Consider the following 26,488-nt stretch of genomic DNA (forward strand, 5'->3'; position numbering starts at 1 on the left):
GAGTCGGTGGGCTTGTAATGAATATTGGTAGACCGTCCATTACCAGGAATGAAGACAGAGAGGTCAAGGAATGGAAGGGAAGTGTCGGAGATGGACCATGTGAAAGCGAGAGGGGAGTGGAAATTGGAAGCAAAATCGATAAGCTTTTCCAGGACCAGACAAGAACATGAAGCGGCACCGACACAATCATTGATGTACCAAGAAAAGAGTTATGGGAGGGGCCTGAGTAGGACTGGAACAAGGAATGTTCCACATACCCCACGAAAAGACAGGCATAACTGGGGCCCATGTGGGTACACATAGCCACACCTTTTATTTGGAGGAAGTGAGACAAGTTAAAGGAGAAATTGTTCAGTGAGTCCCTCTTGAACACATTGATTGACCCTGCCTCCACCATGCTCTCAGGGAGTGCATTCCAGTTCTTAACCACTCGCTGCCTGATAAAGCTTTTCCTCATGTCGCCATTGCTTCATTTGCCAATTATTTTAAATCCAAGCCCACTGGTTTTTAATCCTTCCACCAATGGGCACAGTTTCTCCCTATCTACTCTGTCTAGACCTCTCATGATTTTGAATGCCTCTATCAAATCTCCTCTCAATCTTCTCTTCTCCAAGGAAAATAGTCCCAACTTCTCCAATCTATCTTCATAACTGAATGTTCCTCATCACTGGGACCATTCACGTGAATCTTTTCTGCACCCTCTCTAATGCCTTCATATCCTGCCGAATATGTGGTGCCCAGAACTGGATACAAAACTCCAGTTGAAGCCCAACCAGTATTTTACACAAGTTTAACATAACTTCCTTGCTTTTGTACTTTGTCCCTATTGATAAAGCCTAGGATACTGTATGCTTTATTAACCACGCTCTCAACTTGTCTTGCCACCTTCAATCATTTATACGCATATGCACCTCTGCTCCTGCACCCCCTTTAGAATTGTACCCTTGACTCTCCACATCCTTTCTACCAAAATCTATATTTCTCTGCATTAAACTTCATCTGCCACTTGTCTGCCCATTCCACCAACTTGCATATGTCTTTTTGAAGTTCTACACTGTCCTCCTCACATTTCACAATACTTCCAGGTCTTGTATTGTCCACAAAGTTTGAAATTGTGCTCTGTACACCAAGGTCTAGGTCATTAATGTATATCAGGAAGAGTAGGGGTCCTAACACCAAATCCTGGGAAACTTCACTGTAGTCCTTCCCCCAGTCCAAAAAACAACCATTAACCACTACTCTGTTTCCTGTCACTCAGCCAATTTTGTATCCAGGTTGCTACTATCCCTTTTATTCCATGTCCTCTAATTTTTCTCACACGTGTGTTGTGCAGCACTGAATCTTTTGGAAGTCCACGTACACCACATCAACAGCATAATCCTCATCAGCTCTCTCTATTACCTCATCAAAAAGCCCAAAGAAGTTAGTTAAACACAACTTGCCTTTAACAAATCTGTGTAACTAATAACCTTGTTCCAAATTATCATATCTAGAATCTTCTCCACCACTGAAGTTAAATGGATTGGTCTGTGGTTGCCGGGCATATCTTTACACCCTTTTTTGGACAAAAGTGTAATATTTGCAATTCTCCAGTACTCTGGCACCACCAGTGCTTCTAATGAAGATTGAAAAATTATGGCAAGTGCCTCCATAATTTCCACTCTCACGTCCTTCAGTATCCTTGGATGTAACTCATCCAGTCCTGGTGTGAGTGAATCAAATTGGCTGAAGACTGGCATCTGTGATGCTGGAACCTCAGGAGGAGGCCAAAATGGATTATCCACTCAGCACTTCTGGCTGAAGATGGCTGAAAATGCTTCAGCCCGTCTTTTGCACTGACATGTTGGACCCCTCCATCACTGGGAATGGGGATGTTTGTGGAATCTCCTCATCCAGTTAGTTGCTTAATTGTTTTTATATTTAAATAATAATTTAAATAATAAATTTAAGCGACGGCAGGAAGGAATTTAATAGCAGGAATTCACCTGCTATATGTGCTATAAGGAATTCCTAGATTTTGACCAGTGGTAATGAAGGAACAGTGATGTATGTCCAGGTTTGGCTGGTATGTGTATTGAGGTGATGCTGTTCCTATGATTTTGCTTCTCTTGCCCATCTGGGTGGTAGACATTGCACGGTGTTGTCAAAGTTATCTTGATGTGTTGTTACAGTGTAATGCAATTAATATAGCTATGCCACTTAAAATAATGGTCAGTGGTGACCACATCCACAAACATCCACTCCCTCCACTGTCGATGCACAGTAGCAGCAATGTGTACCATCTATAAGATGCACTGCAGGAATTCGCCAAAGCTCCTTAAACAGCACCTTCCAAACCCACAAGCACTACCATCTAAAAGGACAAGGGCAGCATATAGATGGGAATACCATGACCTGGAAGTTCCCCTCCAAGTCACTCGCTATCCTGTTTGGAAATATATCACCATTCCTTCACTGTTGCTGGGTCAAAATTCTGGAACTCCCTTCCTAACAGCATTGTTTGTGTACCTACACCTCATGGACTGCAGTGGTTCAAGAAGGCAGCTCACCAGCACCTTCTCAAGAGCAACTAGGGATGGGCAATAAATGCTGGCCCAGCCAGTGAAGTCCACATGCCACAAATGAATTTTTTTTTTAAATGGAAAAACCAATAGAATTTAAGTCAGAGAAAATTCCAATCAAACTATACAGTGCTCTGGCTGGAACACACATCAAGTAATGTGAAGAGCCTGGTTATTGTGACACAAGAAACATATTCAAAAGCTGGATGCAGAGCAGAAGTGAGTCTTGAGAGTCATCCCTGGTGTTTAAATTCTGAGCTAATAATCCAAGTAAATTTGCAATTTACCATGTTGTTGTCAATAACTACTTCATTGGGGATGATGAGATCATGACCAGATATCTGTAGAACTGGAAGACAGGGATATGAAGATCAGTATACCAAAGACCAAATTATGGACTGTCAGTTTGACCCTAGGGAAGATGATCAGAGTGAAGCCGTAAAGATTATTGGTGAAGACTTGGAGAAAGTGAGTAGTTTCAAGACCTGGGGACAGTGAAGGCAGAAGATGGAATTATGGAAATAGAAGTTAATCAATGCATTAGCCCTGGTTGGAGTAATTGGAGGGAGTGCAATGGAGTGTTAAGTGATAGAAAAGTATCACTGAAACTGAAAGGAAGAATTCACAAGACAGTTGTGAGATTGGCCTTGTTATGTAGTGCAGAAACTTCAGCAACATCAAGCATAGAGCAACAATGCCGGGATACTAATGCGATGCAAATGCTGAGGTGGATTCCCAGTGGAGTGACATAACTAGGAACCAGTGCGTCAGGGGATCAGTGAAGATTGTGGAAGCATTGAAGAAATCTTAAAATGGACTATGGAACAGAACTGTGATCATGAGCAGGAAGGAGCAATATCAAAACTTAGAATTTTCATAAAAGAGCCAGTCCTGAAGTCCTCCAATTCTGAAAGATGAATGGAAAATTTCAGCTGGTATATCTCAAAACAGGAATGAGGAACATGCTGTTGGAAAAACATCAATGATTGGTGGCAAAATGTCACATCTACGTCATAATCATTGATTGATGTGAAGACCAGATATACACAAATAAACAGATACTGAGCATTACCTTGGCTTGTGAAGGGTTCAAATAATTTGCATAAGGTCAGGTTGTTGCCATTGAAATGCATCATAGGCCTCTAACTGCTCTATTTGTGAAATGATTGAATGTAATTCTTTAGCAAACATAAACCATGACAATCAGATAGCAGGAGTATGAGTCGATTGTGTAATAAACACTGACAAAATAACGTACACAACTGCTACACCATTAGACCTAGTGAACCAGAACGCAAAAATCAATGCTGAATATATTCAAGTTATATTTACTTGTGGTTTTGTCTGATCAGACGATTATGTTATTTTGAAACAAGACTGAGACAGAATTAAGCTTTTCAAACTCTCAAGAGTGCAATAATAGGATAGCTGATAGTAAAAGAACATTGCTCTTCTGAAGGTCAATTGGATTTTCAATTGGACTTTATGAATAATTCTGATTCTCAGAAAAATGGAAGGAAGTTTTCTATAGTCTGTCATGGGTGATTGCTTAGCTACATTCAGTGCTGCAACATACCTTGAAGTGATTTAAAATTTATTTTTGTTCCATCATCAAATATTCCTATGCTAACAAGCAAATGTCTACACTTTCACAAAGTACAGTAGTGTGGTTATTGTGGTAATGCCTAATCACCATGAAGCTGTGAGTTTAGAACCACCATGACAATTTGTAAAACACTAAACCTGGTCATTTATGAACTCAAGCAACCCCAATATTATTATTTGTAAAAAGCTGTCTGAAAAGGAAACATGTCACCACTTCCCACACCATGATGTTCTGAAGGAAAGTAGGGATGATCAATAAATATTACACTGTCCACATTCCAAGAGCAAGTAAAATAATAACAGAATGAAGAATGTGGCCTTTGCTTCCTTTAGTTCATTGAATACCAAGTAAAACCTTGTTATTTTACGAACCCTTTACAAAGATTCTGAAAATGAAAGTGACAAAACCATTAACAACATGGAGGAAAAAAAACTTGATTCCTGTGTCCATAGACTATAGTTAAAAGTGGTGACTTTGATGTTGGAATGCAATCTTGACTGAGGTCTTCATAAACCATCCAGGAAAGGAACCCACCAAGCCGGGCAATGACATTTAGGATGGAATTTAATGCCATCCCCCTGTGGTGAGTTTGTCGGCTGAGGCATTTAATTAGTTGAAAGAGTGGCAGGCGGGAACCCTGCCGCCTTCCTGCCTCCACGCTGATTACGTCCATGGTTGTAAGACCCATGAAATGCCTCCTACCCTGACACCATTTCAGGCCCTTTAATGGTCAATCAATTAATGAGGGCCTCATCATGCTGCCAGAGGCATTAACCTAGCCACAGGCAGAAGGCTTGTGGGGAGCACGACAAACAAATCCTGTTGGGGTTGCTTCTGGGCTACCAGGTGGGTGAGGGTGGGGTGGGTGGAACCCCTCGTTTGAAGGCAATCAGTGTCTGGTCGAGGGACCCATCACTGGGAAGCAGGAGCCCGATGTGAGCCAACCCCCTGCCCTTGCTGCCGAACCCCCTTTCCTGTGACTTATCACTCACATGTGGTCTGGGATCCAGCCAGATGATCCTAGGCCTTGAGTGGGTGTAGTACTGGAAGCAGCCACTGCCTCTCTAGTGGTGCTGCTGCTCAATAGAGTTCCTGGCTTTTAATTGGTCAAGAGCTCTCAGTGTGCAGAACCTCCACCCCCAGTGTCCTTTATCCCAGGAAAGACCTATCATTGTCCGGTTACGTGCCTGGTGGCCCTTAATTCTATGGGCCTTCCTAAGAGAGCCGGCTTTCCAGCCAATAGTGAAGACCGCTGTTAACCCCATTAAATACCGCCCATGGTTATTAAAGGGATGGAAAATCCTGTGAGGTCTATTCGATTCTGCATTAAATTCTCCTGCATATTCCTTGCTGGCAGATCTCCGTTACGGCATTAAAAGTTGGTAAAATTTATCATTGTGTTCTCAAATGTATTATCCATTGGAAAACAACTTATTCTATTTACATGCTGAGGAACAAATGAAGAATGGATTTTATTTGAAGTGCAAAGTGCACTTTACTACATGTTCTTCTTTATTTGCAATTAATCATTTGTTAGTTGCAATTACAAATGAGTTCGACCATTGTCTAGGGACTGAGGAAATCTTTGTGAGCAATGGTCAAGTTAATCCAAAACTATATCGTAGAAATGTAGGGCTAAATTTTCATCTTCAAGGCAGGGGGGATCGGAGGTCAGGGTAATGGAGGGGCTGAAGGGGTCCGAAGGCAGAGGGTTGGAGGAGTCATAGGTCAGTGGGTGTGGGGGGACCAGAGGTCAGGTCAGGGTCAGGTCAGACTCGGGGGTGATTAGATGTCAGTGGTTTGCAGGCCTGGTGGGGGAAGGAATCCTTATAAGGGTGATTGGAGGCATGGAGGTAGCCCCATTGGGGGTGATCAGAACTGTTGGGGGTGTCCGTTGGGGGGGAATCGGGGTTTTGGGGACAGTCTCATTGGCGGGGGGGTTGGGGATGTGGGGGAGTCCCGTGGGGTTGGTCTTTATAATAGCTACCCAGAAGTTAGAAGAGGTTTTAATTCTTCTAATTTTTTCTGGGTAACTATTGGTATAACCCTGGCGGAACCATCTGAAGTTTGTGACTTAAATCGCACTTTCCAATGGTTCCCAGTGCAGTGCAATTGTCCAGAGGAAGTTTGCACTTCTGGGGTATTGCTGTGCAAATCTTTACCTGGGAACCTCCAAGAGGGATTCCCCAGTGCATCTTTGGGGTATGTCCCAAATCCAATGTTGGGGAGCTCGGAAATTATGGCCCAACAATATTTTAAAAGCTGGTACCAAGCACGATTTGAGAGAAAAAAAAAGCACACAGAAAAGCAACACAGATGACAATTTCCCAATCTTCTAGTTATCCTACTCAAGTGAAATATTTACACAACAGAATATTGTCCCTCAACCAAGCTGACAGATTGAAATGTCTGTAACAATATGGGCAGTGGGATCCAGGGAATTGTTTACAGAATAAGCACAACTGATTACTCAATGCAGTTCAAAGTTTCAATCCTCAGTTTCTTCTTGAATTTATTCTAGTTACAGCACATTATAAAGCTTTCCAAAACCAACTCTGGGTGGAATTTCATGTTGGCGATGGTGGTCTTTCCTGCCGGCTGGAGAACCAGCTGGAATCCCACATCACCCCCTTAGGGGATGGACTGCCAATGTTAAGTGTCCATCAGGCACTTAAGTGGCCAGCATCAGGATTAAGGACCCTGGAGGCATAAGTCCTGCCCTTGAGAGCTGTCATCCAATCAGAGACCGGAGGCTCTCCATTTCTGTCAAAGCCACTGGGAGCAGTGTCAGCTGTTGGCAATGCACCCACCAGAGACCCAGAAACTCTGGGTAACCCTAGGCCAAAGGTAAGGGAGGGTGGGATGACAGTTATAGGATGAGGGTCATTGGCTGGGAGTGGAGGCGGTAACAAGAAAGAACAGGGGTGTGGCTCTCAGCAGGAAACACCCCTCTTCCAGATTCAGGGTTCCTGAATCAGGCATTGAGTGCATTTGAATGAGAGAGCCCCCCCAACCACCCCCTCCCAAAGGCTGCAAACCAACAAGACAGGGTTTGCATTTCCTCCCATGGCAATTGCCCCTGCTGCCACTGGTTGAATGCCAGCCTAGGCAGGATGAGGCCCTTAAGTGGACATTAATTGTCCACTTAAAAGCCTCAATTGGCAACCAAATGGGATGACTGCCCAAGAGCCTTCCCACCTTGGATTTAATTGGGTCCCCACGTCACACCCTCTTGCCCAATTAAATGCTCTTCACCTCCAAAACTGCTTCTGGGGTGGTGGCATTAAATTCTGCCCGCCGCCTTGAAAAACTGCTTCAAATAGACTCCCTTAAATATGCCAACTAATATTCTGGAGAAACATGTCACTTGCTGCCTTGTACACTTGGTGTACAAACATCTTATCCACAGCAGTGAATAAATAATTTATTTTACTGGGCCTCCTCGGTCCTGGTGCTAAGCAGGAGAACTGTGCTTGAACTATTTCTTATCCTGGAACCAGACGGTTCCGATTATCCCTTCTACATCTGTATGGCACAACTCCAATTACCAAGACATGTGTTTAGAATGTTGGCCTGCTTCAGGAATTCATGCTCACTCTCTAGTCTGTTGAGGTTTCAGATACAGGCCATCGTACCAACATTTTCTGGACTCTCTGTCCTTCAAAGCTCAGGAAGTGTTATCATTGTGAAATCTGGGTCACCATTCTTTTTCCCTGAATCTTCTGCCTTGGAAAAGATCAGCTCCCAGACACAGGAAATGTCCTTAATGTGTTTACTGACACAGCACGTAAATGTGTCACGTGGTACTTTGTAGGTGACTGTTTCACTTATAGTCCTGCATGAATAAATACATCACTTAGAGCAACTATAATGTGTATCATATTATGCCTTCAACATTGAAAAATGCATTCCAAGGCATTTCACATAGGTACAAGAAAAAGCAGATGTAAAGCCATAGAAGGAAAGATTATAAAGTGTGATGTAGCAGGGCCCGTGCCAGTAGGTGGCAATTGTGGGGGAGAGCACTGAGCTGGGGAACTGGTCGGCCCCTGTGCACCTCTCTGTGCAGGGAGCAGTGTCATTGGCAGGCTGAAGAACAGAGCCAGATGCCATGTGAAGAAATCAAAGGTTGTAGAAGCAGAAAGGAGCAGGACTTGTTAGTTGCAGTGTGGTAAGAGCCAACATCATGAATAGGACAGCTCGAAACTTGGCGGCTAGAGAACTGGGAAATGGAAGTGGAGTGAGCATGTAGCTGTTGGAGGCCTAGTGTTCGAGAAGCCTCAAGGAGAGGAAGTCCCTTCATGTCTGGGAGACAAGGTAATCTGGTTCATGTGGTCACAGGAAATTAGCAATTGGAGTTCCGCCAACTCAACTCTGCTATCCAGCTGATTACAGATCAGGAGTTAAGCTCTCAATTGCATCCTGGTGGATCTGGAGCATTGGCCGTGATTATACATTGTGCATAGTTTGTCCACTAAGTTAAGAGTTTACATTAATGTTTTTTAAAGATTTGATGACAGTAGAATAAAGTATCCCTGTTTTATAATCTTCTTGCAGTTTGTATGCTTAAATCTCATCACAGTGAGAAAAAGATTAGCCCAAAGACATGGGTTTTATGGAGAGTCTAAATGGAGAAAGTGGAGATGGAGGAGTTTAAGTAAGGAAATCCAGAGCTTGGGGCCTGGTTGGTTAAAAGCATGGCCACCGAAGCAGCAAAAGGAAGGTTGGGTGGCACATACCAGAGCCACAAGGATTTCAGGGGCTGTAGATGGTAGAGAGGGGGAAAATCCTTTGTTGGGATTTAATAACAAGAATGAGAATTATAAATGTGAGGTGTAGGGATATTGGAAGTCAATGTAGGTCAGGAAATACTGGGGTGATGGGTCAGTGAGGTAGAATGTAGGCAGCAGAGAATTGAACAAAGTAAACTTCAGGGAGGGTGGAGGATGAGAGATTGCTCAGACAATCATTGCCTTCATTGAGCCTAGAGACGACAAAGACACAAATCATGGTTTCAGTGGCAGATAAGATGATAGAATGGAGGCAGATGGCATGAAAAGTGGAAGTAGGCAGTCTTTCTATGGAAAAGATAAGCATTTGGAAACTTAGCTCAGAGTCAAACAAATCATGGACTTTGCAAGCAATCTGACTCAGCCTGCGACATTGGCCATGGAAGGGTTGGAGTCAGTGGTAAGAGTACAAAGCTTATGCTGAGTGCTCTGAAAAGGGGACATGTTATTTGCTGTGATGTTCTTTATTCTCATTGATTTATAATTTTCTGGTGCTATTTCCTGTATTTCTTTTATGGCTATTTTGATATTGGAACATGACAACAGCAAGACACTGAAAAAAGTTATAAAAGATCGGACATGAATAAGCTGTTTATAATCCAAACTTTATTTGCATCTCAGGGTGATATGGAAGTGATTGTGCAATCACTTTGATTTAAAAACCTTGAATAATAAAAGATTGCATCCCTTCAAGTAGAGCTTGTTTTGCCAAATACGGTGTGATATGTATGAGTGACTGACAGGAGAAATAAGGCATAACAGAATGCAGGATGGTATCAGCTTAGCATTTGGTTTTACTTTTCTCTACTCCCTCATTGGATCTGTGTGAATGGCCTATTCATCAACAGAGCAAAGATAGCATGTTTATCTCTAAAATACCAAGTGAAATGCTTATCTTTAGAGAATTAGGTGACAAGATTGCCTGCTAAACATCAGATGACACTTTTACCCAAATGATAAATTTGCCCAGAGCACAAAGTGTATTGAACAGTCCTATTGAAAGTTTTGAATGACATCCTTTCCTTGACTCTCTGTAGCCTTTAACATTGTCGATCTCACCATCCTCCTTCATTGTCTGTTTGTTATTTATCTTGGTAGAACAGCTCTGACTTGATTCCATTCTTATTTATCTGATCATAGCCAGAGCATCTCCAGCATTGCTGCCTCTTCCTTCCCCTGCTCTCAAGAGCCTCCCACGAATCCATCCTCAGCCTCCTCCTCTTCCTCATCTACATGTTGACTCCTGGTAATAACATTGGCAGACAAGGAGGGAGCTTCATACCTATTCTAATGGCATCAAACTTTATCTCCCTACAGCCTCTCTTGATCCATCTACTGCATCTGGGCTGTCAGAATACTTGTCCTATATCCAGTTGGTGAGATTATCAGTACATCAGATTCGCTGTAATTTCCTCTGGCTAAACATTGGGAAGACCAAAGCTTTTTTATTTAGGTTCAGTATAAACTCTGTACTCTTACCACTGGCTCCAATCCTTCCATGGTCAATGTTGCAGGCTGAGTCAGACGCGATGGCCCAGGGTTGTGGTCAGTGACGGGCTAACAGTTCTAGTGTTCATTGCACTCACAATTGCCCACAAATTTTATAGAGGATTTTGCACAGGATGTAGCCATAATTAGAAATCCAAGATATTGTGGTGCCTTTTATAGGAGGTCTTGGACTGCATGAACAGGGCAAGCAACTGTTGGTGGAATCACCCCAGATTTGCACTAGGTGCAGTAGCAACCAGGGAAAAGTATATTTTACCCGCTGGCCGCAGTGGCAGCTTTTCACGCCATATGGTCCCATTCTTGCCTCATTAATTATGCAGCCACAGAAAACATGCTGGTGGAAAACAAGTCTGGCTGGTGGGTGGCCTCTGATTTGCCCGCTATGCTGTTACCTCGCCATTTCCTCACGCAGAGCAGCATATTTAAACTGCAGATGTGCACACACTTCTCAATGCTTGCAGCCCAGGAGGGCACTGGTAAAGACATGGCACCAAAAGCAAAGAAGAGTGCAGCCCTCCAATTCAGTAACGTATCCCTGGGATGCCTTCTGCACGCCTTGGAGGCCCGCCACAATTCCTCTACCCCAACTCTGGCCACAGGACCACTCTGGCTTGGGAGATGGTGGCAGAGGTGGTCAGTGCTAATGCTGCACACAAGAGGTCGGCCATCCAGTGCAGAAAACGGATGAATGATCTCATCCGTGCCGCCAGGGTAAGGGAACCATCTCATCACTCTAAACTCACACCCGCACATATTCACTGGTATCTCACTCACTGCCAGCTCAAGGGACATCACCATTCATTCTCTCACACAAGCCCTCTCATCACTATCTGGCCTCATATCCTCTGGAGACTGCCTCCTCAGCCCTTACCATCTTGAGGTCACTTGCGCAGATCAACATGGTCCCCCAGACACACTCTGGGATACCCCCCTACCCTAGTACAGCCCTCACCCTGCAGCCTTTTCCTTTGCCTGAGGCCACTTCTCCCCCTTCCCCAAACAAGCCCTCATTCTGCAGCCATTGAAAAGCCACATCCACCTTACGGCTGGTCTGGTAGGTAGCGACCTGCCCATGAGCTCCCCTAAAAGTGATGTATTGCTGCTTGCGAAGCTTGGTGCTAAGGACTACGAGTGCTGCCCGAATAAAGGTAGGCAAACAAACCTTGAAGTTCCAAGCGAAGTGTAGCTCGCCAGGTGCATGTCGCTTACGTACAGTTGTGAAACACGTCGGTGTGCAATCACGCTGTCATGCCCAGATGATTCAGCATGGGGGGAGCTGATTCCAACGAGCAGGCCTTATAATGCTATGCAGATGTATTAAAATGACATTCCCAATGCGTGACAGTGGAAAACGCAGCCCGCCATTGATGGGCGGAGCGAACAATCGCAAATTGGTTTCATGATGTCGTGAAACCGATTTTTGGCCTTCCCGCCATATTGTCCACTCACATCCACCATGATACCCGACACCAACAGGAGCGGAAAATTCCGCCCTGTTTACCTCCTTAACTAATCATATTTAGAATGAAGCTCTCACACAGAGATCAAATTTACAAATCCATATCCAATTTGTAATTCCAGCAAGCCAGGGCTTCATCCAAATCCATTTGGCCCTGAAGGAGGGTGGCTTCCAATATGCTTGAGACCTTTTGTGATCAGTGCGTACCACAGCAACTGGAGATACAGGGCAATAGTATTGTTATTTATTTTTGATGAATTTCCTTTTCTTTATGATTTTTTTTCTATTAGTCCTGCTCCTCTAAAAGGAGGCACTTATGTTTAATGACATAAAGGCAACCTGGGCCTAGATCTTTGTGGAGTTATGGAAACTCCAGGGATCTTAAAAATGGTGGGCAGGACCCAGATCCGGAAGTTCTGTCCCTATTTCTGACATTTCTTATTTTTGCGATGGAGGAACAAGGGTGAGTCATGACTCGGACATGAGGGAAGTCTGAAAGAAAGCAGGGCCTTTTGAGTTGAGTGCTGAGTTCAACAGACCCCACAGTCATATTCTTCAGTGTGTCAGTTACAAACTTTTAGAATAGATGTGAAGGGGGATAAGATCTGTAGAACTGCCAAGCTTCCAAGTTACTTTAAATAGCCTGTCCTTTAAAAATTGGAAAAAAAACTGCCTGCTTGCGTCTGAGTTGAAAAAATTTGTGCTGGTAGTTTCAATAATTGTTTGTTGACATGACCTTAAGTGCTATGATTATAGCATTATCACTGCTTGATTGCTTTCCACAGCCTATCATTATCATAATGAGAGGCTGTAAATTCACAGTTTGGCTGATATCTCAAAAAGATTATTAGAGAATTAGCTGTCCTTGATGTGGAGCTATGAATACAAATAATTGCTTTCATAAAGGATTAAGTGCCCAAGGGGATTTAAATGTATTAAGTGGACTTTGATGAATGAGAATGTTTTTATATATATTGTGAAGCCGGTAATAGATATTTAGAACTTTATTTTATTTCATCTTAGCATAGTTCCTGAGGTCTGCCCATGGTGGATACTGGCTGAGTTGACATGGAGGCTGTAAAGGCAAAGGATGTTGGATGTCAGGAGCATGAGTTGGCATAGGGCTATAAGGGGCCATGGGGGTTGGTTGGTAATCATGAATTGACATGGATTGGCATGTATGGTCATGGAGAGTCGGTGGCAGGGGGAGTGAGAGGTAAGACCTGGAGGGCCTAATGATTAAAAGATCAGCTAGGACAAAGCCCTAAAGAAGCAAGGCGGGCCTTTTAACCAGCCTGCCTCAGCACCTGGCAGACCATGTGGCTGCCTCCAATCTGCGTCCGGGTGGTGGCCAGCCTTACTTCATCCCATACCCGCCACCCATCCCCCTCCCCAAACAAAGATCCTGCTATTCGGGGCACTTCTTCCCAAGACAGGTGCAGCGAGCTGGGAGATTTCCCAGCTCTGCGCACCCATCCTGGGAGCAAAAATCCAAGTCCCATTGCCTCCTCACCTATGTAATTAAAAAAGGCAAAACAACAGCAGCATGGACTCATAAAATCAATTCCTATATGCTTGGCCAGTGGGCCAACTGGATTTTTGCCAATAGCATACTTTACGAAATCAGACCCAGATTGTGTAACATTGCTGAAGACCCTCCGAAAAGCTGGTTTGACCCAATATGCCACTTTTGCTCACTCTACATCAGTGGTGCCAATCTTGTTAACTGGAATTCTACCCTTTGAAATATTAGCACTGTCTCCATTCATAAGAGTATATAGTTACTAGGTTGGATAGTTCTCTTACAGGGAGAGTTCTTGAAACCGGCATGAGTATCATGCTTTAAATTGTAGGCTGAAGTTACTGTTAACTTGTTTACTAGAGTAATTTGATACTTGCATTGGTTGCTCAAAATACTTTGGGGAGTGTATTTGTTTTGCTCAAAACTTAAAGTTGAAATGATTTGCAAATTCTCACCGGTCTTTAATGCCTTAACCAGGGAAACTGAAATGACTAGATCTAGATAAGTCAAATACTGACATGATAACATCCGTAGCAATATAACTAGCATTTCTATTTAGAAAAGCGAACTTCTCACTCAGAAACTTTCATTTTACTCTGAGACTATAAACAGACATGTCTACAAGTTTGTTTAATAATTGTTTGAACTTTATTCATTAACTGTTTCCCCAACTATTTCAAAACGCGGCAATATTTTTTCATGAATTTAACTTGATAGGTTTTTTTTGTTTCATTTTCCAAATTACACAATAAATTCCTCTCGGTATAAGTCATCGAGATTAGAAGCAGCTTTACTTGGATCAGAAATTCCTGTCTTAAACTCTCTGGTGATTAATTTGTCATAAACTTTGGAACTAATGAGTATCTGTCGTAGCCCTGTGTTGACAGGTGTGATCTGTACCCATGGTGTCAGCTAGCTGTTTTTTTCCTTCTTCCAAGCTTCAGGGCCCACTCCATTTACCAGTTTTTTTGTTCTTCCATTTTTTCTCACTTAACCCATTACCTCTTTAGTATTCATACATTTTCAAAATTTCGCAAATATGTTTTTTTTAAATTTCTCTCATTATGCCTCCTAACATATTACTTAACCTCCAATCTCTAGTTTTCATTTACAACTTTATAGATCAATTTATTTCTTTGTGTGTGCATTATTTCCTTCACTTTCTCTTGCTCATCTGGAATATCTTCCAGTTGTGCAATATACCTGTTTCTCCCACAGATTTTGTTTTGATTTGCTGAGCTCTTCCAGCAGTTTCTCATAGGGTGGGGGTAGGGGACTGCAACATAATCAATTCTTTTCAATCATTAACACATGGGTTACAGAAAATGAGCACTGTTTAATGTTAAAAGTTTCCCATTCTTTCCAGTTGATTTGATGGATGGTGGGCAGATCAGGAGACATGAGGCAACAGCTGAAGAAACTAAGTGACTGGGAGAAGCTGCCTCAGCACAAACAACATATTGACCTGAAAATGAAGCACCATCATAAGCTTTGTCTTGGCTATGTCTCCAGGAGACAGTGACGCAACTGGAAACTTACACCTAGAATTGGGATAGCTTTTAAAAAAAACACTTTAGTTGAACAGGATCTACAGTTAAACAGTTGTAAACTAAGCACTGATTTATTTGTTTTCTGTTATTTAGAGTGAATTTGGAGTAAACATTCTGAATATAAATTTTTAATACTGAAGGTATTTTCCATTTAGCTTTTCTTTCAAAGAAGTTACACGTGTACATCGCAAGTAGAAACAGAGAAATCGGAACTCACTGACCTGTCCAAAATCCAGTTCTGTGCTATTTTTTGACTGAGTACAAGTCTCGGTAGCAAGCAGCCAGCAATTGGTGCAGAAAGTCAACAGAGAAAAAATAACCCCCAGAGTACTAAGTAATCTGGCAGTAACTATAACTTTTGACTTTGAAGATTTCATGGCTTCACGAAGGGTTGAAGAAAACAAACGAGAGTCTCCACTCAGCCTTTGCTCCCAGTGAAGAGTGAGAGTAACTGGATGGATCTTTGCCTAGCCCTGCCTATTTTTAGATCAATAATGACAGTCTGAAAATTACTGACCTGCACAGGGCTTTCTTTTTGGTGTTCAGCCTATTAATAATTATATCTCTAAAGTGCTGAGTTTGTGTTTGACTATTTTAAAGGTTATTTCTGCTTTGGCAAGAATAGGAGGAAGAGCCATGTAGCAACTTTGTGTTTGAACTTATTGACATCTAGGAGCATTATACAAAGATGGAAATTGGGATTGCTGTTGCCATCTTCTTCTCTGCTCCTGCTGTCTTACACTAATGTCCTATAGGGAAGGAAATCTGCTGTCCTTACCTGGTCTGGCTTACACGTGACTCCAGACTCACAGCAATGTGGTTAACTCTTAAACGCCCTCTGAACAACACCAATTAGGGATGAACAATAAATGCTGGCCTAGCCAGCAACACCCACATTCCAGGAGCAAATGTGAAAAAAAAACCTGTTCTTACATTTTCCACAAATGAATTTCCTATTTGCAGCTAAAATTAGTTTGATTATGCCTGGCCTTTTAAACTGCTGCTGTAACTGCCTATTATGCCCCGTTTTAAATGTAGAATCTTCCATTGAGAAGTGTTTCTCATGCCTGGAGCCCACCACATTATTCTAAGTAAGCTGATCCCAAAACCCGCAATGGGGGTCCAATACTACCTTGTATTCACCTAGGCTACAGCCCCACTCTTTTACCTGGCGAAGAAAATTCAGGGTCCATAGTCCATAAGTTCAGGGTGAAATTGGTTAACAGTTAAGCAAGGCATGGGCTAATCAGAGACTAAGCATAGATTTGTGAAGGTTAGGTCATGCTTGACTAACTGAGCTGAATTTTTTGAGGAAATCAGCACCTATCCCGTAGTGGAAGTTGGGTGAATATATTTATAGCTAAATTTTCAGAAATTGGTATTGGTCACAGGAAGAGAAATAAATGCCTGGCAATAGAAACAATGGGCAAGATTTTACATTTTTTCTAGGTCCTGACTGCATCAAAGGGGAAGCAGCAACATCCTGTTATTTTGCCTCTGGTGGGCTGCTAATTGGTTTGAGGGTGGGTTTCCCTGCCAATTAGTGGTGTTAAGCACATGATGAAGGTGGGACTTGTAAAGGGCAGGTTTGATTTAAAGGCATGATGGCAGCAAGTTTGCACTGTTAGGGAAGCCTGAGCTGAGCAGGAGGAGAGACGGAGGCCTAGCAGCCAGGACAGGGCTACCTTATGGTTTTCTGATGTAGCCCTTGAGGTTCTGCTGGAGGCAGTAAGAGAAAATGGTGATAAGTCTTCTTCCCAGAGTGTGGTAGGATAAAGCCATCCAGCCAGATTAAACAAACCTGACTGGAAGTGGCAGAAAATGCCAGTAGCCAAAGTACTGTCGGAGGACCCGGGTAGGGTTCCCAATTCCACCTGGGCATATTCCCTGTGATGTCGGCAGAAATGACGTTATGGAAAGCCAGCAGTGTGGTCCAAGTGGGTTCTAAGGGAAAGAGGAAAATACACCAACTTTAATTAGGCCATCGGGATGAATTTGCAGCCAGAGTGAATAACAATTAAAGTTTAGAGGGAAAAAAAGCTTTAAGGGGCTCGATGCAAAATCTGACACCATGGTTTCATACAGGCATATTAAAAACTGCTAACAATGAGGAGAAAATAAATGTATTTTTCTCTCTCTGTCTCTGTGTTTTTGATAAAAGATATGAGGAGAAGTGACCCGAACCCCTGCTCGCACCGCTCACACTCAGGCTAACATTCACTGCTCGTGCCTCAACTCTCCGTGAAATTCAAACCCCACTAATCCCATTGCAGCCACCAAAATACGAACATATGAAGCCAATCGAGTTCTCCTGGCTTTCTTTTCTCGGCTTAAAGTTAGAATTTGTTTGGCCGGCGCTGTTCTGGATATGATGTCCCTGCACCGCAATGCCTCATAGTGGGAGTTGTAATTTCTTTCCCCATTTTGGTCGTTGCTACTGATGATTGCTTTGTCCAGCTGTGACTCAGAAGTATGCAGGAGCACGTCAGCAATGGTTTATGTTTTATGCTATTATGCTGCCAAGTATGCAATCAGATCACCATTGTTCAATGAATTATGAGCTTCAGTACAAATTTTGTGCATTTTATTAATTTACTTGCATAAAATATCACGTTAAAATCTTCAGGATTGCTTTCAATAGCCACCGGGAGACAAATGCCAATTCCGGTTCATACCTGGCCAAACCAGAAGGGTTGGCAAGCCTAGACCTGGATGCAGTGCCACAAGAGACATAATGAAAAAGGGTGAGAGCAGCGGGACACCCAGATGATAGGCCTCCAGTTCTGCAGCTACTAGCAGACACACCAGCTGAGCAGCCTGAGAGCACATGATGCTCCTGAACATGGAAGAAACATTGACCCGTCAGCAAGGCCCAGAGCCCTAATGCTGCTGAGGAACTGACACCACTGATACATGCAGCATCTTATGTAAATGAGCCACTGGTATTAGTCAGAGATGTCAGCAGTACCTTATCTCTCTCCCTCTTTTTTCCTTGCAGGAGAAGATAGCAAATAGCGCCAGGGAAAGGGTTTGCATTAGAGGAGGAGTGCCCAACTCACCATCCTGACAACCATGGAGGAAGTGGCAATGAAAATTACTAGTGTGGCCCTGCATGAGTAAGGGGGAAATCCCTGTAGGAGAGGGTGAAAAGATGCTAAATTAGATAAATGGAGTACATTTCTCCTGTACAACAGCATGTCAAAACCTCAGCTCCATTGGAAAGCCTCAGCTCAGCAGAAACATCTGTTATTCAAGGTGAGTTCTTGTGGTCACCTTCTTTTGTCTTCCACAGGGTCAGTCGTAGAGGGGGAGCATGACAATACAACTGCATTAACAGGTGTCTCTCAAGAAACTGAACCTCTGAGCCAGCACCTTCACATCATTCACCAGTGCAGATACATTGGTGGATACTCATGTACGGTTAGATCAGGATGCAGCAGGTGGAGAGCATGGCACTAGTGAACAGGAGGAAGTGACAGAGGCAGCTGTGGACACTCCCCCTTGGAGGATGGAGGACAGACAGCCCTGCTCATCGAGTACAGGTGCACAGCCTCGGGAGTCACGGGCACGAAAGCTCTACTTTGACCAGGACTGTGAAATGGGGTATCCTCATGTTGGAGTTCCCTGAATTTGTGTGGAGTCATGGCTTAGAATGGAGGAGTACATTCAGTGATTATGCGCGACCATGGCTCATGAACCCAGGACTTCCTCCATTGAGAGCATGGCCAGCCTTGTGGAAAGACATATGCACCAGCACTCAAACTGGATGCAAGAATAGCGCATTGACATGCACAGAATACATCCAACACTCTGCCACGTTGACCTTTCAGTGTGTTAGGGGGCACCAACATCATCATCATCAGCAGCAACATTGGCTCATTTAACTGAGAGACCACCTGTGAAGCAGGGTTCAATGACAGAGACTGCCTCTGCATTGACACCAGTGTGATCCAACAGCAGCACCCTCTTCCAAGCCAACATACCCAGCACTGAGCGTTAATCACTAAAAACCAGCTCCACCTGTATGCCTGATACCAGATTCCCGAGGCAACTGCTCTGCTCGAAACTCGGTCACAGCAGGAGGCTCCCAGGAGGACAATGGGAATGCTTTAGGGATGACCTCAAAGCATCCTTGAGGAGGCCACACAAACTCACCATCTCATGGGAGACCCTGACATGTGACTGACCAAAATGGTAATTTGGGAAGGCGCTAAACACATTGAGAGACTTCGTCAGGAACACACACAAGTGAAATCGAGACATCGGAGAAAGCGCACAAACAGCTTCCTAACAACTCATCTACCCAACCCTCCAAGCCCCACCAGCCCCACCTACAGCAGGCTACTCATTGTATTTATCAGCCATTGTAGAACCCATCGCAGAACCCATCAAACTGGAGTGGAAGCAAGTCATTTGCGATTCCGAGTGACTGCCTAAGAAGGAGCCATGGTGCGGAATTTTACAGCCCTGTCACTGTAGGGGTGGGGACATAAAATGCGGCGAACCATTCAAAAGCCCATTTACTTCGGTGGGACCATAAAATCCCACTGGCATAAAATTCCGCCCATGGAAATTTATTGAAAGGAAGCTTAAGTGCGATAGACAGCGTCAAGTGGGCTTTACCTTTAAGAACACAATTTATTTTTGGTCTTCATGATCTAAGGTTGTCTGATCTAAGGCTGTCATGATAGGTCAATGAGGTTTCAGTGATGTGACACCCTGTCTATCATTGAAAGGAAAAGATATCAAGAAGCTGTTAAAGTAACTCTGTTACTGTATTCAAAGGGGTCAAAATGAGAGCTGCAGTCAAAAAGCAGGGAACCCAACCAATCATCTAAAAAGAGCTGAAACCAACAGGAGCTGGCCATTTCACGGTGATGGTATGACAATTTGTTGAGAACATATTTGGACATTGTATTGCTACAGCATTGATAAGAATAGAGTAAGGAGGGCATTATAATGCCAGTAGACTAAGAAGGGCATTCTGATGCTTTTAAATCTATAAGCCTTTTCTTTCCCTTTAATAAACACTTTATTTAACTTCATCTTTTGGGTAATTCAATATTTCCCTTGTGGCTCATGGGTCAAAATGTTCAACAAATAAGTGAGAATAGGACAGCAAGGCTCACATATATCTAAGAAAGGGGCAATATGCCAGGTGAAAGTTCACCTCTCACCTATTGTCCTTATTTCCTATAAGAAAGTTAGAATGAATATCATAAGCATTAAAGGAATGGAGAATACCAAGTCTGAAGGTCTCAAATGAGTTGCTAAACTGTGTCATTCTTGTAAATATGCATCACTCTAAGCTGCATAATTATTCCTCACCTGAGTACAGACATAGGCCTGAATATTTGCCTTGTCAGGTGTGCACAATCGGCGGGCCTGGAAGTGGACGCGAAATGCGTTTCCGCCTGCGATCGGCCCCCAACCACAATCTTACGCTGGCTGGCCAATTAACAGCGAGCCCGCATGAAAAGCACCCAAAGAAAGGCTCAGCACTGCCGTTGGGGGCGGGAAGAGGGCAGGCGCTGATGTCACCGCGGGTGCTGGTGAGCGCTTCCAGTGGCAGACAGATGCCTCAGGGAGCTGCAGACCTCCAAATAATAAAATAAAGCCCAGAAATGTTGCAAAAAAATGTCCATGCAGCACAATCAAGTAAATGAATACAGTCCCCAGGTATTTCTTTTTATTTTCAATGCTAATGGAGATTTCATCCCGCCCTTGGATGAGGTTTCATCAAAAATGTAAAAGCCACCTGGACGATTGGCCCATCCACCATCAGGTCATGAAAAATCTCTGACAATTGGGCTGTTACAGGGCTTAATTGCCCTCTTAATTGTTGGTGGGCATTCTTCCAACTTTTGCGCTCACCCGCCAGCGAAATATTACGCAAGTGCACAATGATGTCAGAACGCCCACCCGATGTCATCTCACACGATTTCACGCCCGTTTGGGCTGGGCATGCACCCGCCCGTGGAACGTAAAGTTCTGGCCATGATATATGGGGCAGAATTTTCACCTCGACAGGTGGGCGCGCGCCCGATCCGCTCAAGCGTGAAATGACGCGTGTTGACGTCGGGAGAACATCCCGCCATCAACACACAATCACGCAATAGTTCAGTCGGCGGGCACATGCAGGAATCATCAGTGCATCCGCTGACAATTAGAAGGCCTGCTAAGGCCATTAAAGCACCAATTAAGTTACATTTTGTATTTTAGGCCTTTTGTATTTTAGATGAAGGTGTCTCCATCATTTTGACGTGCCCTCTCCCTCACATACCTGCAATAGCATCCTGCTGCTACATCTACAGCCTCCTATTTGCCTTCCAGCTTTGAGAGCATTCTTGTCACCCTTAATTGAATGGTGAGCTTGCTCTCTGGACATTAATTGACCGATTTGGGGAAAATCACAAGTGAGTGACCATTTCCTTCATAGTCAGGGCTTCTGACCCTCATTTGAGCCTGATGGCAGGGTCGAGGAGCCTGCAGGAAAATCCTGTCCCCAGTTTGGATCCATGGAAGCCAGAGAAGTCTCATGTCACCCTCCAATGCTGAGCATCAACACCTCTAGTACATAATAGTCCAATCCTCCGGCCTCCAGCTGGCATAAAACTGAAGATGCCCTTGGGATCCTGTGGAAGTCTTGGCACATGAGCTAGAACCGGAGTTTTGGGACAGATTCACAGTACTTAACTGGATAGTTACCCAGGAAATGTTAGACAGATTAAAACCTAGTTTAAAACATGGCCCCCATTTAAAACTGACGCCCATCCAATCACCCCCCCAAACCACGCAACCAAAGACCAACCACCAGACTATTCCCCAACCTGACCCGACCACCCCTCCGACTCAACCTGACTATCCCCCCAATCACCTGACAACCACCCAACTACGCTCCCATCTACCTGTCTAACCCCACCCCTGCAACTCCAGCTACCCACCAATCCAACCCGACTACCTCCTGACCTGACCTGAGTACCCTCCCAAACTGACCTAACTTTGCCCGACCACCAAACAACCCATCGTCGACCACCCCACTACAGCCGACCCGACCCAACTACCCCCCCAACTGCCCAACCAGCCCCCAACTCTACCCAACTACCCCAGGCTCGACTACCAACTTACCCACCTACCACCTCATCCATCTACCACCTCACCCACTGACCTACCACCTCACCCCCCTGCTCACCTCATCCAGCTACCCACCCTATCCTACCCTACCCACCCTACCCATTCACAGACTCACCCGTTAAACTATTCACCCACTCATTCATTCTCTAACACTCAAACTGGATCTTTAAACTTAGCATACGGCAGCATTTTGTAGTAAAAAGGGGGTCTGTCCTGTCTCTTCTTGACTCTACTCCACTCTGACGGAGTTCCTTGATGGACATTGTACTTTGCATTTCTGAGGAAGCTGGCCTCAGAAGATCGTAGAAAGGAAAGGTGCAGCAATGTCAAGTTGTGGAATTTTCATGAGCAGCGGCAATCGGATGATCATTGCCGCTGCTCAGGAGATCCGGCTCAATGTTTCACTAATTTCCTTTAGAAATGGAAACCGAGAGTCCTAATGCAGTCTGGCCTATACGTGACTAGAAAAATTAAACCGGATGGACCACCCAGCTTCAACTGAGACATTGGAATCAGATACAGCAAAGGCACTCCAAGTCCAGTCAATCCTGCACAGTCCTCACTAAAATCTGGAAATTTATGCCAAAGTTGGAAGAGCTGTCCCACAGGCTAGTCAAGCAACAGCCTGACATAGTCACACTCTCAGAATCGCATTTTCCAGTCAATGTCCCAGAATCTTCAATCATTATCCCTGGGTATGTCCTGTCCAACTGGCATGACAGACCCACCAGAGGTGCCAGCACACTGTTATACAGCCGGAAATGAATGGCCCTGGAAGTCCTCAATTTTAGACCATACCCCAAGAAGACACATGCTATCAGGTTCAACAAGGACAAGGAAACCTCCTGCTGCTACTACCGCCTTCCCTCAGCTCCCTCAGTGCTCCTCTCTCTTCTACAGCACTTAGGAGAAACACTGAGGACAGCAAGGACTCAAAATGTACATTGGGGGGCTTCAGCGCCCATCACCAAGAGTGGCTCGGTAGTACCACCATCGACTGATCTGCCGAGACCTGAAGACATATCTGCCAGGCAGGGGTTATGACAGGCAGACGAACCAACACTCCCAGTGAATCAGCATAACTGACTCTGGCCATTCCACTTCGGCTCTTATATCTGTCTAATGTTGTTCCCTGGAAAAAAAATAAAAGAGGAAATCCAGCAATTCTTTCCATGTACGCGAAGGAAGTAGAGGTTAAGGATAGGACTACAACAGTCCTGATTCTCTGTCCTGCAGTTCCTTTGAATGTAACTTGCTGCTGGAAGCACGATAAGACTAAAGTAGTTATTTTTATTAAGCTGACTCCCATTTGTGAACTCAAAATTTTAATATTTTCACAAGTAGTGGAATTATTTTGAACATTTGGGATTCTTTTCATAGTCAAATTGTCTTCACGTCAGATTTTAAAATATTGAGTCTGAACCATTGTAACAGACCAAAAATGTCTTCAGTTAATATTAGATTAGACATGGACCATAACCTTGCCAGAGAGTAACTTAAAGTTGCATCATCTGCCAACCAACTTGTAACAAGTGAAACAGCCAATGAATGCTGCATTTTTTCTAAACAAGCAAGATGAAGGATTACAATTGAAATGATTCTCCAAAATGATCACATTTTCAGGAATGCAATTCTTCTTTAAATCACTTTCTCTACTATTATGGAGGATAGTTTGTCACGGACAAGTTATACTCAACAAGTGAGTAGGAAAAGTGTGCAGGGGACATAGGCTTTAATGTTAACTCGGAGACGTGGGTAGAGGAGGGAGGGGTCCAATACCGGCAGGAAACCCAGAAGTGAGGCTAGCACATTAGTCAATGGCTTTTTAGCTCAGTCACTTAATTAACCTACAGGTTTAGCGTTCAATGTGCAGCAGTGGGCATGATGGACTTGTGTGGTTCAATCTTAACTCCAGTATTTAAAGGGCCAATCCAAAGTTGAAATTTGAATTTTAATATGGGAAGTGGAACTTATAGGATGGAGTTGAAATTGGCAAAGGTTGTGCTGCATTTCAATGATGCCTCATTTGGTGTGCTGCTGGGATCTGTGAGCAATGACAGAGAGATACTGGTTCCAAACAGCAGCACAGGCACAGGTGGAGCAGCCTTTGGTAGGGCCCCAATGGGTTCCAAAATCCAGAGGACATCAGCCACAGCATCTCAGCAGTCAGAGCAGAGATCAGAGCAGCCTGTCTCTACCCTTGTTGAAGCCACAGAGGTGGCACCGCATAGGAACAGAAGTAAAAGGAAGAGGAAAACTTAATTGCACAACAGTACGTACATGGGCAAATGATAAAATATAATGTTAAATTTCTGTTATTTAATTAGCCACATAAATGTTATTCTTTGCACTGCTTTTCCATCTTGCCATTCTTGGTTACTGAGTGGCAAGTCACCTCCTAACTCATTTGATGATGAATGGGAAGACTTATTTTTTATTCATTCATGGGATGTGGGCTTCACTGGCTGGGCCAGCATTTATTGCCCTTCCCTAGTTGCCCTTGAGAAGGTAGTGGTGAGCTGCCTTCTTGAACTGCTGCTGTCCATATCGTGTAGTTACACCCACAGTGCTGTTAGAAAGGGAGTTCCAGGATTTTGACCCAGTGACAGTGAAAGAACAGCAATATATTCCCAAGTCAGGATGGTGAGTGACTTGGAGGGGAACTTCCAGGTGGTGGTGTTCCCATCTATCTGCTGCCCTTATCCTTCCAGATGTTAGTGGTCGTGGGTTTGGAAGGTGCTGTCTAAGGAGCCTTGGTGAATTTCTGCATTGCATCTTGTAGATGGTACACATTGCTGCTATTGTGCGTCGGTGGTGGAGGGAGTGAATGTTTGTGGATGTGGTGCCAATCAAGTGGGCTGTTTTGCCCAGGGCAGTGTCAAGTTTCTTCAGTGTTGTGGGAGCTGCACTCATCCAGGCAAGTGGGGAGTATTCCATCACACTCCTATCACATAAACGGAGTCATACAGACTTGAAACGTTAACTCTGTCTTTCTCTCCACAAATGCTGTTAGACCTGCTGAGTTCTTCCAGCATTTTCTGTTTTTATTTCATCTGAAGAGGATCTGAGTTCTGTCTCTTGTTCCTCCTGCAGGTCAAAAACTCTCCTCTATGCAATGTCCTACATACTAAAATGTGTCTTCATCTGTCTAGGCACCTGAGGCGCATCTTCAGCATGCCAATGACGTGTCGATCATACATTTGGTGATCATATGGCACATACGGCATCCATTGTTAGGACCACTGTTAGGCTCCAATGGCCGGATTTCCGGCAGATGTCATCAGCCAGATTTTAAGTGGATTTTAAGTAGTCCTCGCCTCCTGGAAGCTCCCTGGGAATTTTGTGCACACTTGTAGAAATATCTGTTTGTGGTTGCACACTAGCGCACATTGATGGAATAATGTTACTAGAGTAGTAATCCAGAGAACTGGACTAATGCTCCAGAGGTATGAGTTCGAATCTCACCATGGAAGGAGGTGGAATTTAAATTCAATTAATTAACAGATCTGGAATTGAAGAAAAGCCAGTCTCAGTAATGATGACCACAAAGGTATTGACTGTCTTTGAAAACTCCCTGGTTCACTAATGTAGGGAAGTAAATCTCCCCTCAGCCTCCTCTGTTCCAAGGGGAACAGCCCCAGTCTATCTAATCTTTCCTCATAGCTGCAATTTTCCAGTCCTGGCAACATCCATGTAAATCTCCTCTGTACCCTCTCTAGTACAATTACATCCTTTCTGTAACGAGGTTACCAGAACTACACATAGTCCTCAAGTTGTGGCCTAACTAATGTTTTATGTAGTCCCAGCATAACCTCCCTGCTCTTATATTCTATGCCTTAGCTAATAAATGAAAAGATTCCATACGCCTCCTTAACCACCTTACCAACCTGTCCTGCTACCTTTCGGGATCTGTGGACATTCGTTCCAAGATCTCACACTTTCTCTACACCTCTCAGTATCCTCCCATTTATTGTGCAATCCTTTGCCTTGTTTGACCTCCCCAAATGCATCACCTCACTCTTTTCTGGGTTGAATTCCATTTGCCACTTTTCTGCTCACCTGACCAGACAATTGATATCTTCCTGCAGTCTACAGCAATCCTCCTCGCTATCGACCACGCGGCCAATTCTTGTGTCATCTGCAAACTTCCTGATCATTCCCCCTGCATTTATGTCCAAATCATTAATATATACCACAAAAAGCAGGGGACCAAGTACTGAGCCCTGTGGAACTCCACTGGAAGCAACCTTCCAGTCACAAAAACACTTATCAACAATTACCCTTTGTATCCTGCCACTGAGCCAATATTGTATCTGGTTTGCTACATTCCCCGGAACCCTTGGGTTTTTATTTTTTA

The 26,488-nt window shown here is 44.0% G+C and overlaps 1 protein-coding gene across 1 annotated transcript in view; it reads right to left on the reverse strand.

Annotated features, from left to right (window-relative positions):
* LOC144682841 (transmembrane protein 182-like) overlaps positions 1 to 15,510 on the reverse strand; it is a 68,803-nt gene extending 53,293 nt beyond the window's left edge. Inside the window, exon 1 of the mRNA XM_078545626.1 lies at positions 15,219 to 15,510. Within this exon, the coding sequence (XP_078401752.1) occupies positions 15,219 to 15,374 (156 nt within the window). The 5' untranslated portion in view covers positions 15,375 to 15,510. The remainder of the gene's footprint in view (positions 1 to 15,218) is intronic.
* Between the last annotated feature and the right edge of the window lie 10,978 nt (positions 15,511 to 26,488).

Source organism: Cetorhinus maximus, chromosome 7 (assembly GCF_964194155.1).
Source record: "Cetorhinus maximus chromosome 7, sCetMax3.hap1.1, whole genome shotgun sequence".
Taxonomy (NCBI): Eukaryota; Metazoa; Chordata; class Chondrichthyes; order Lamniformes; family Cetorhinidae; genus Cetorhinus; species Cetorhinus maximus.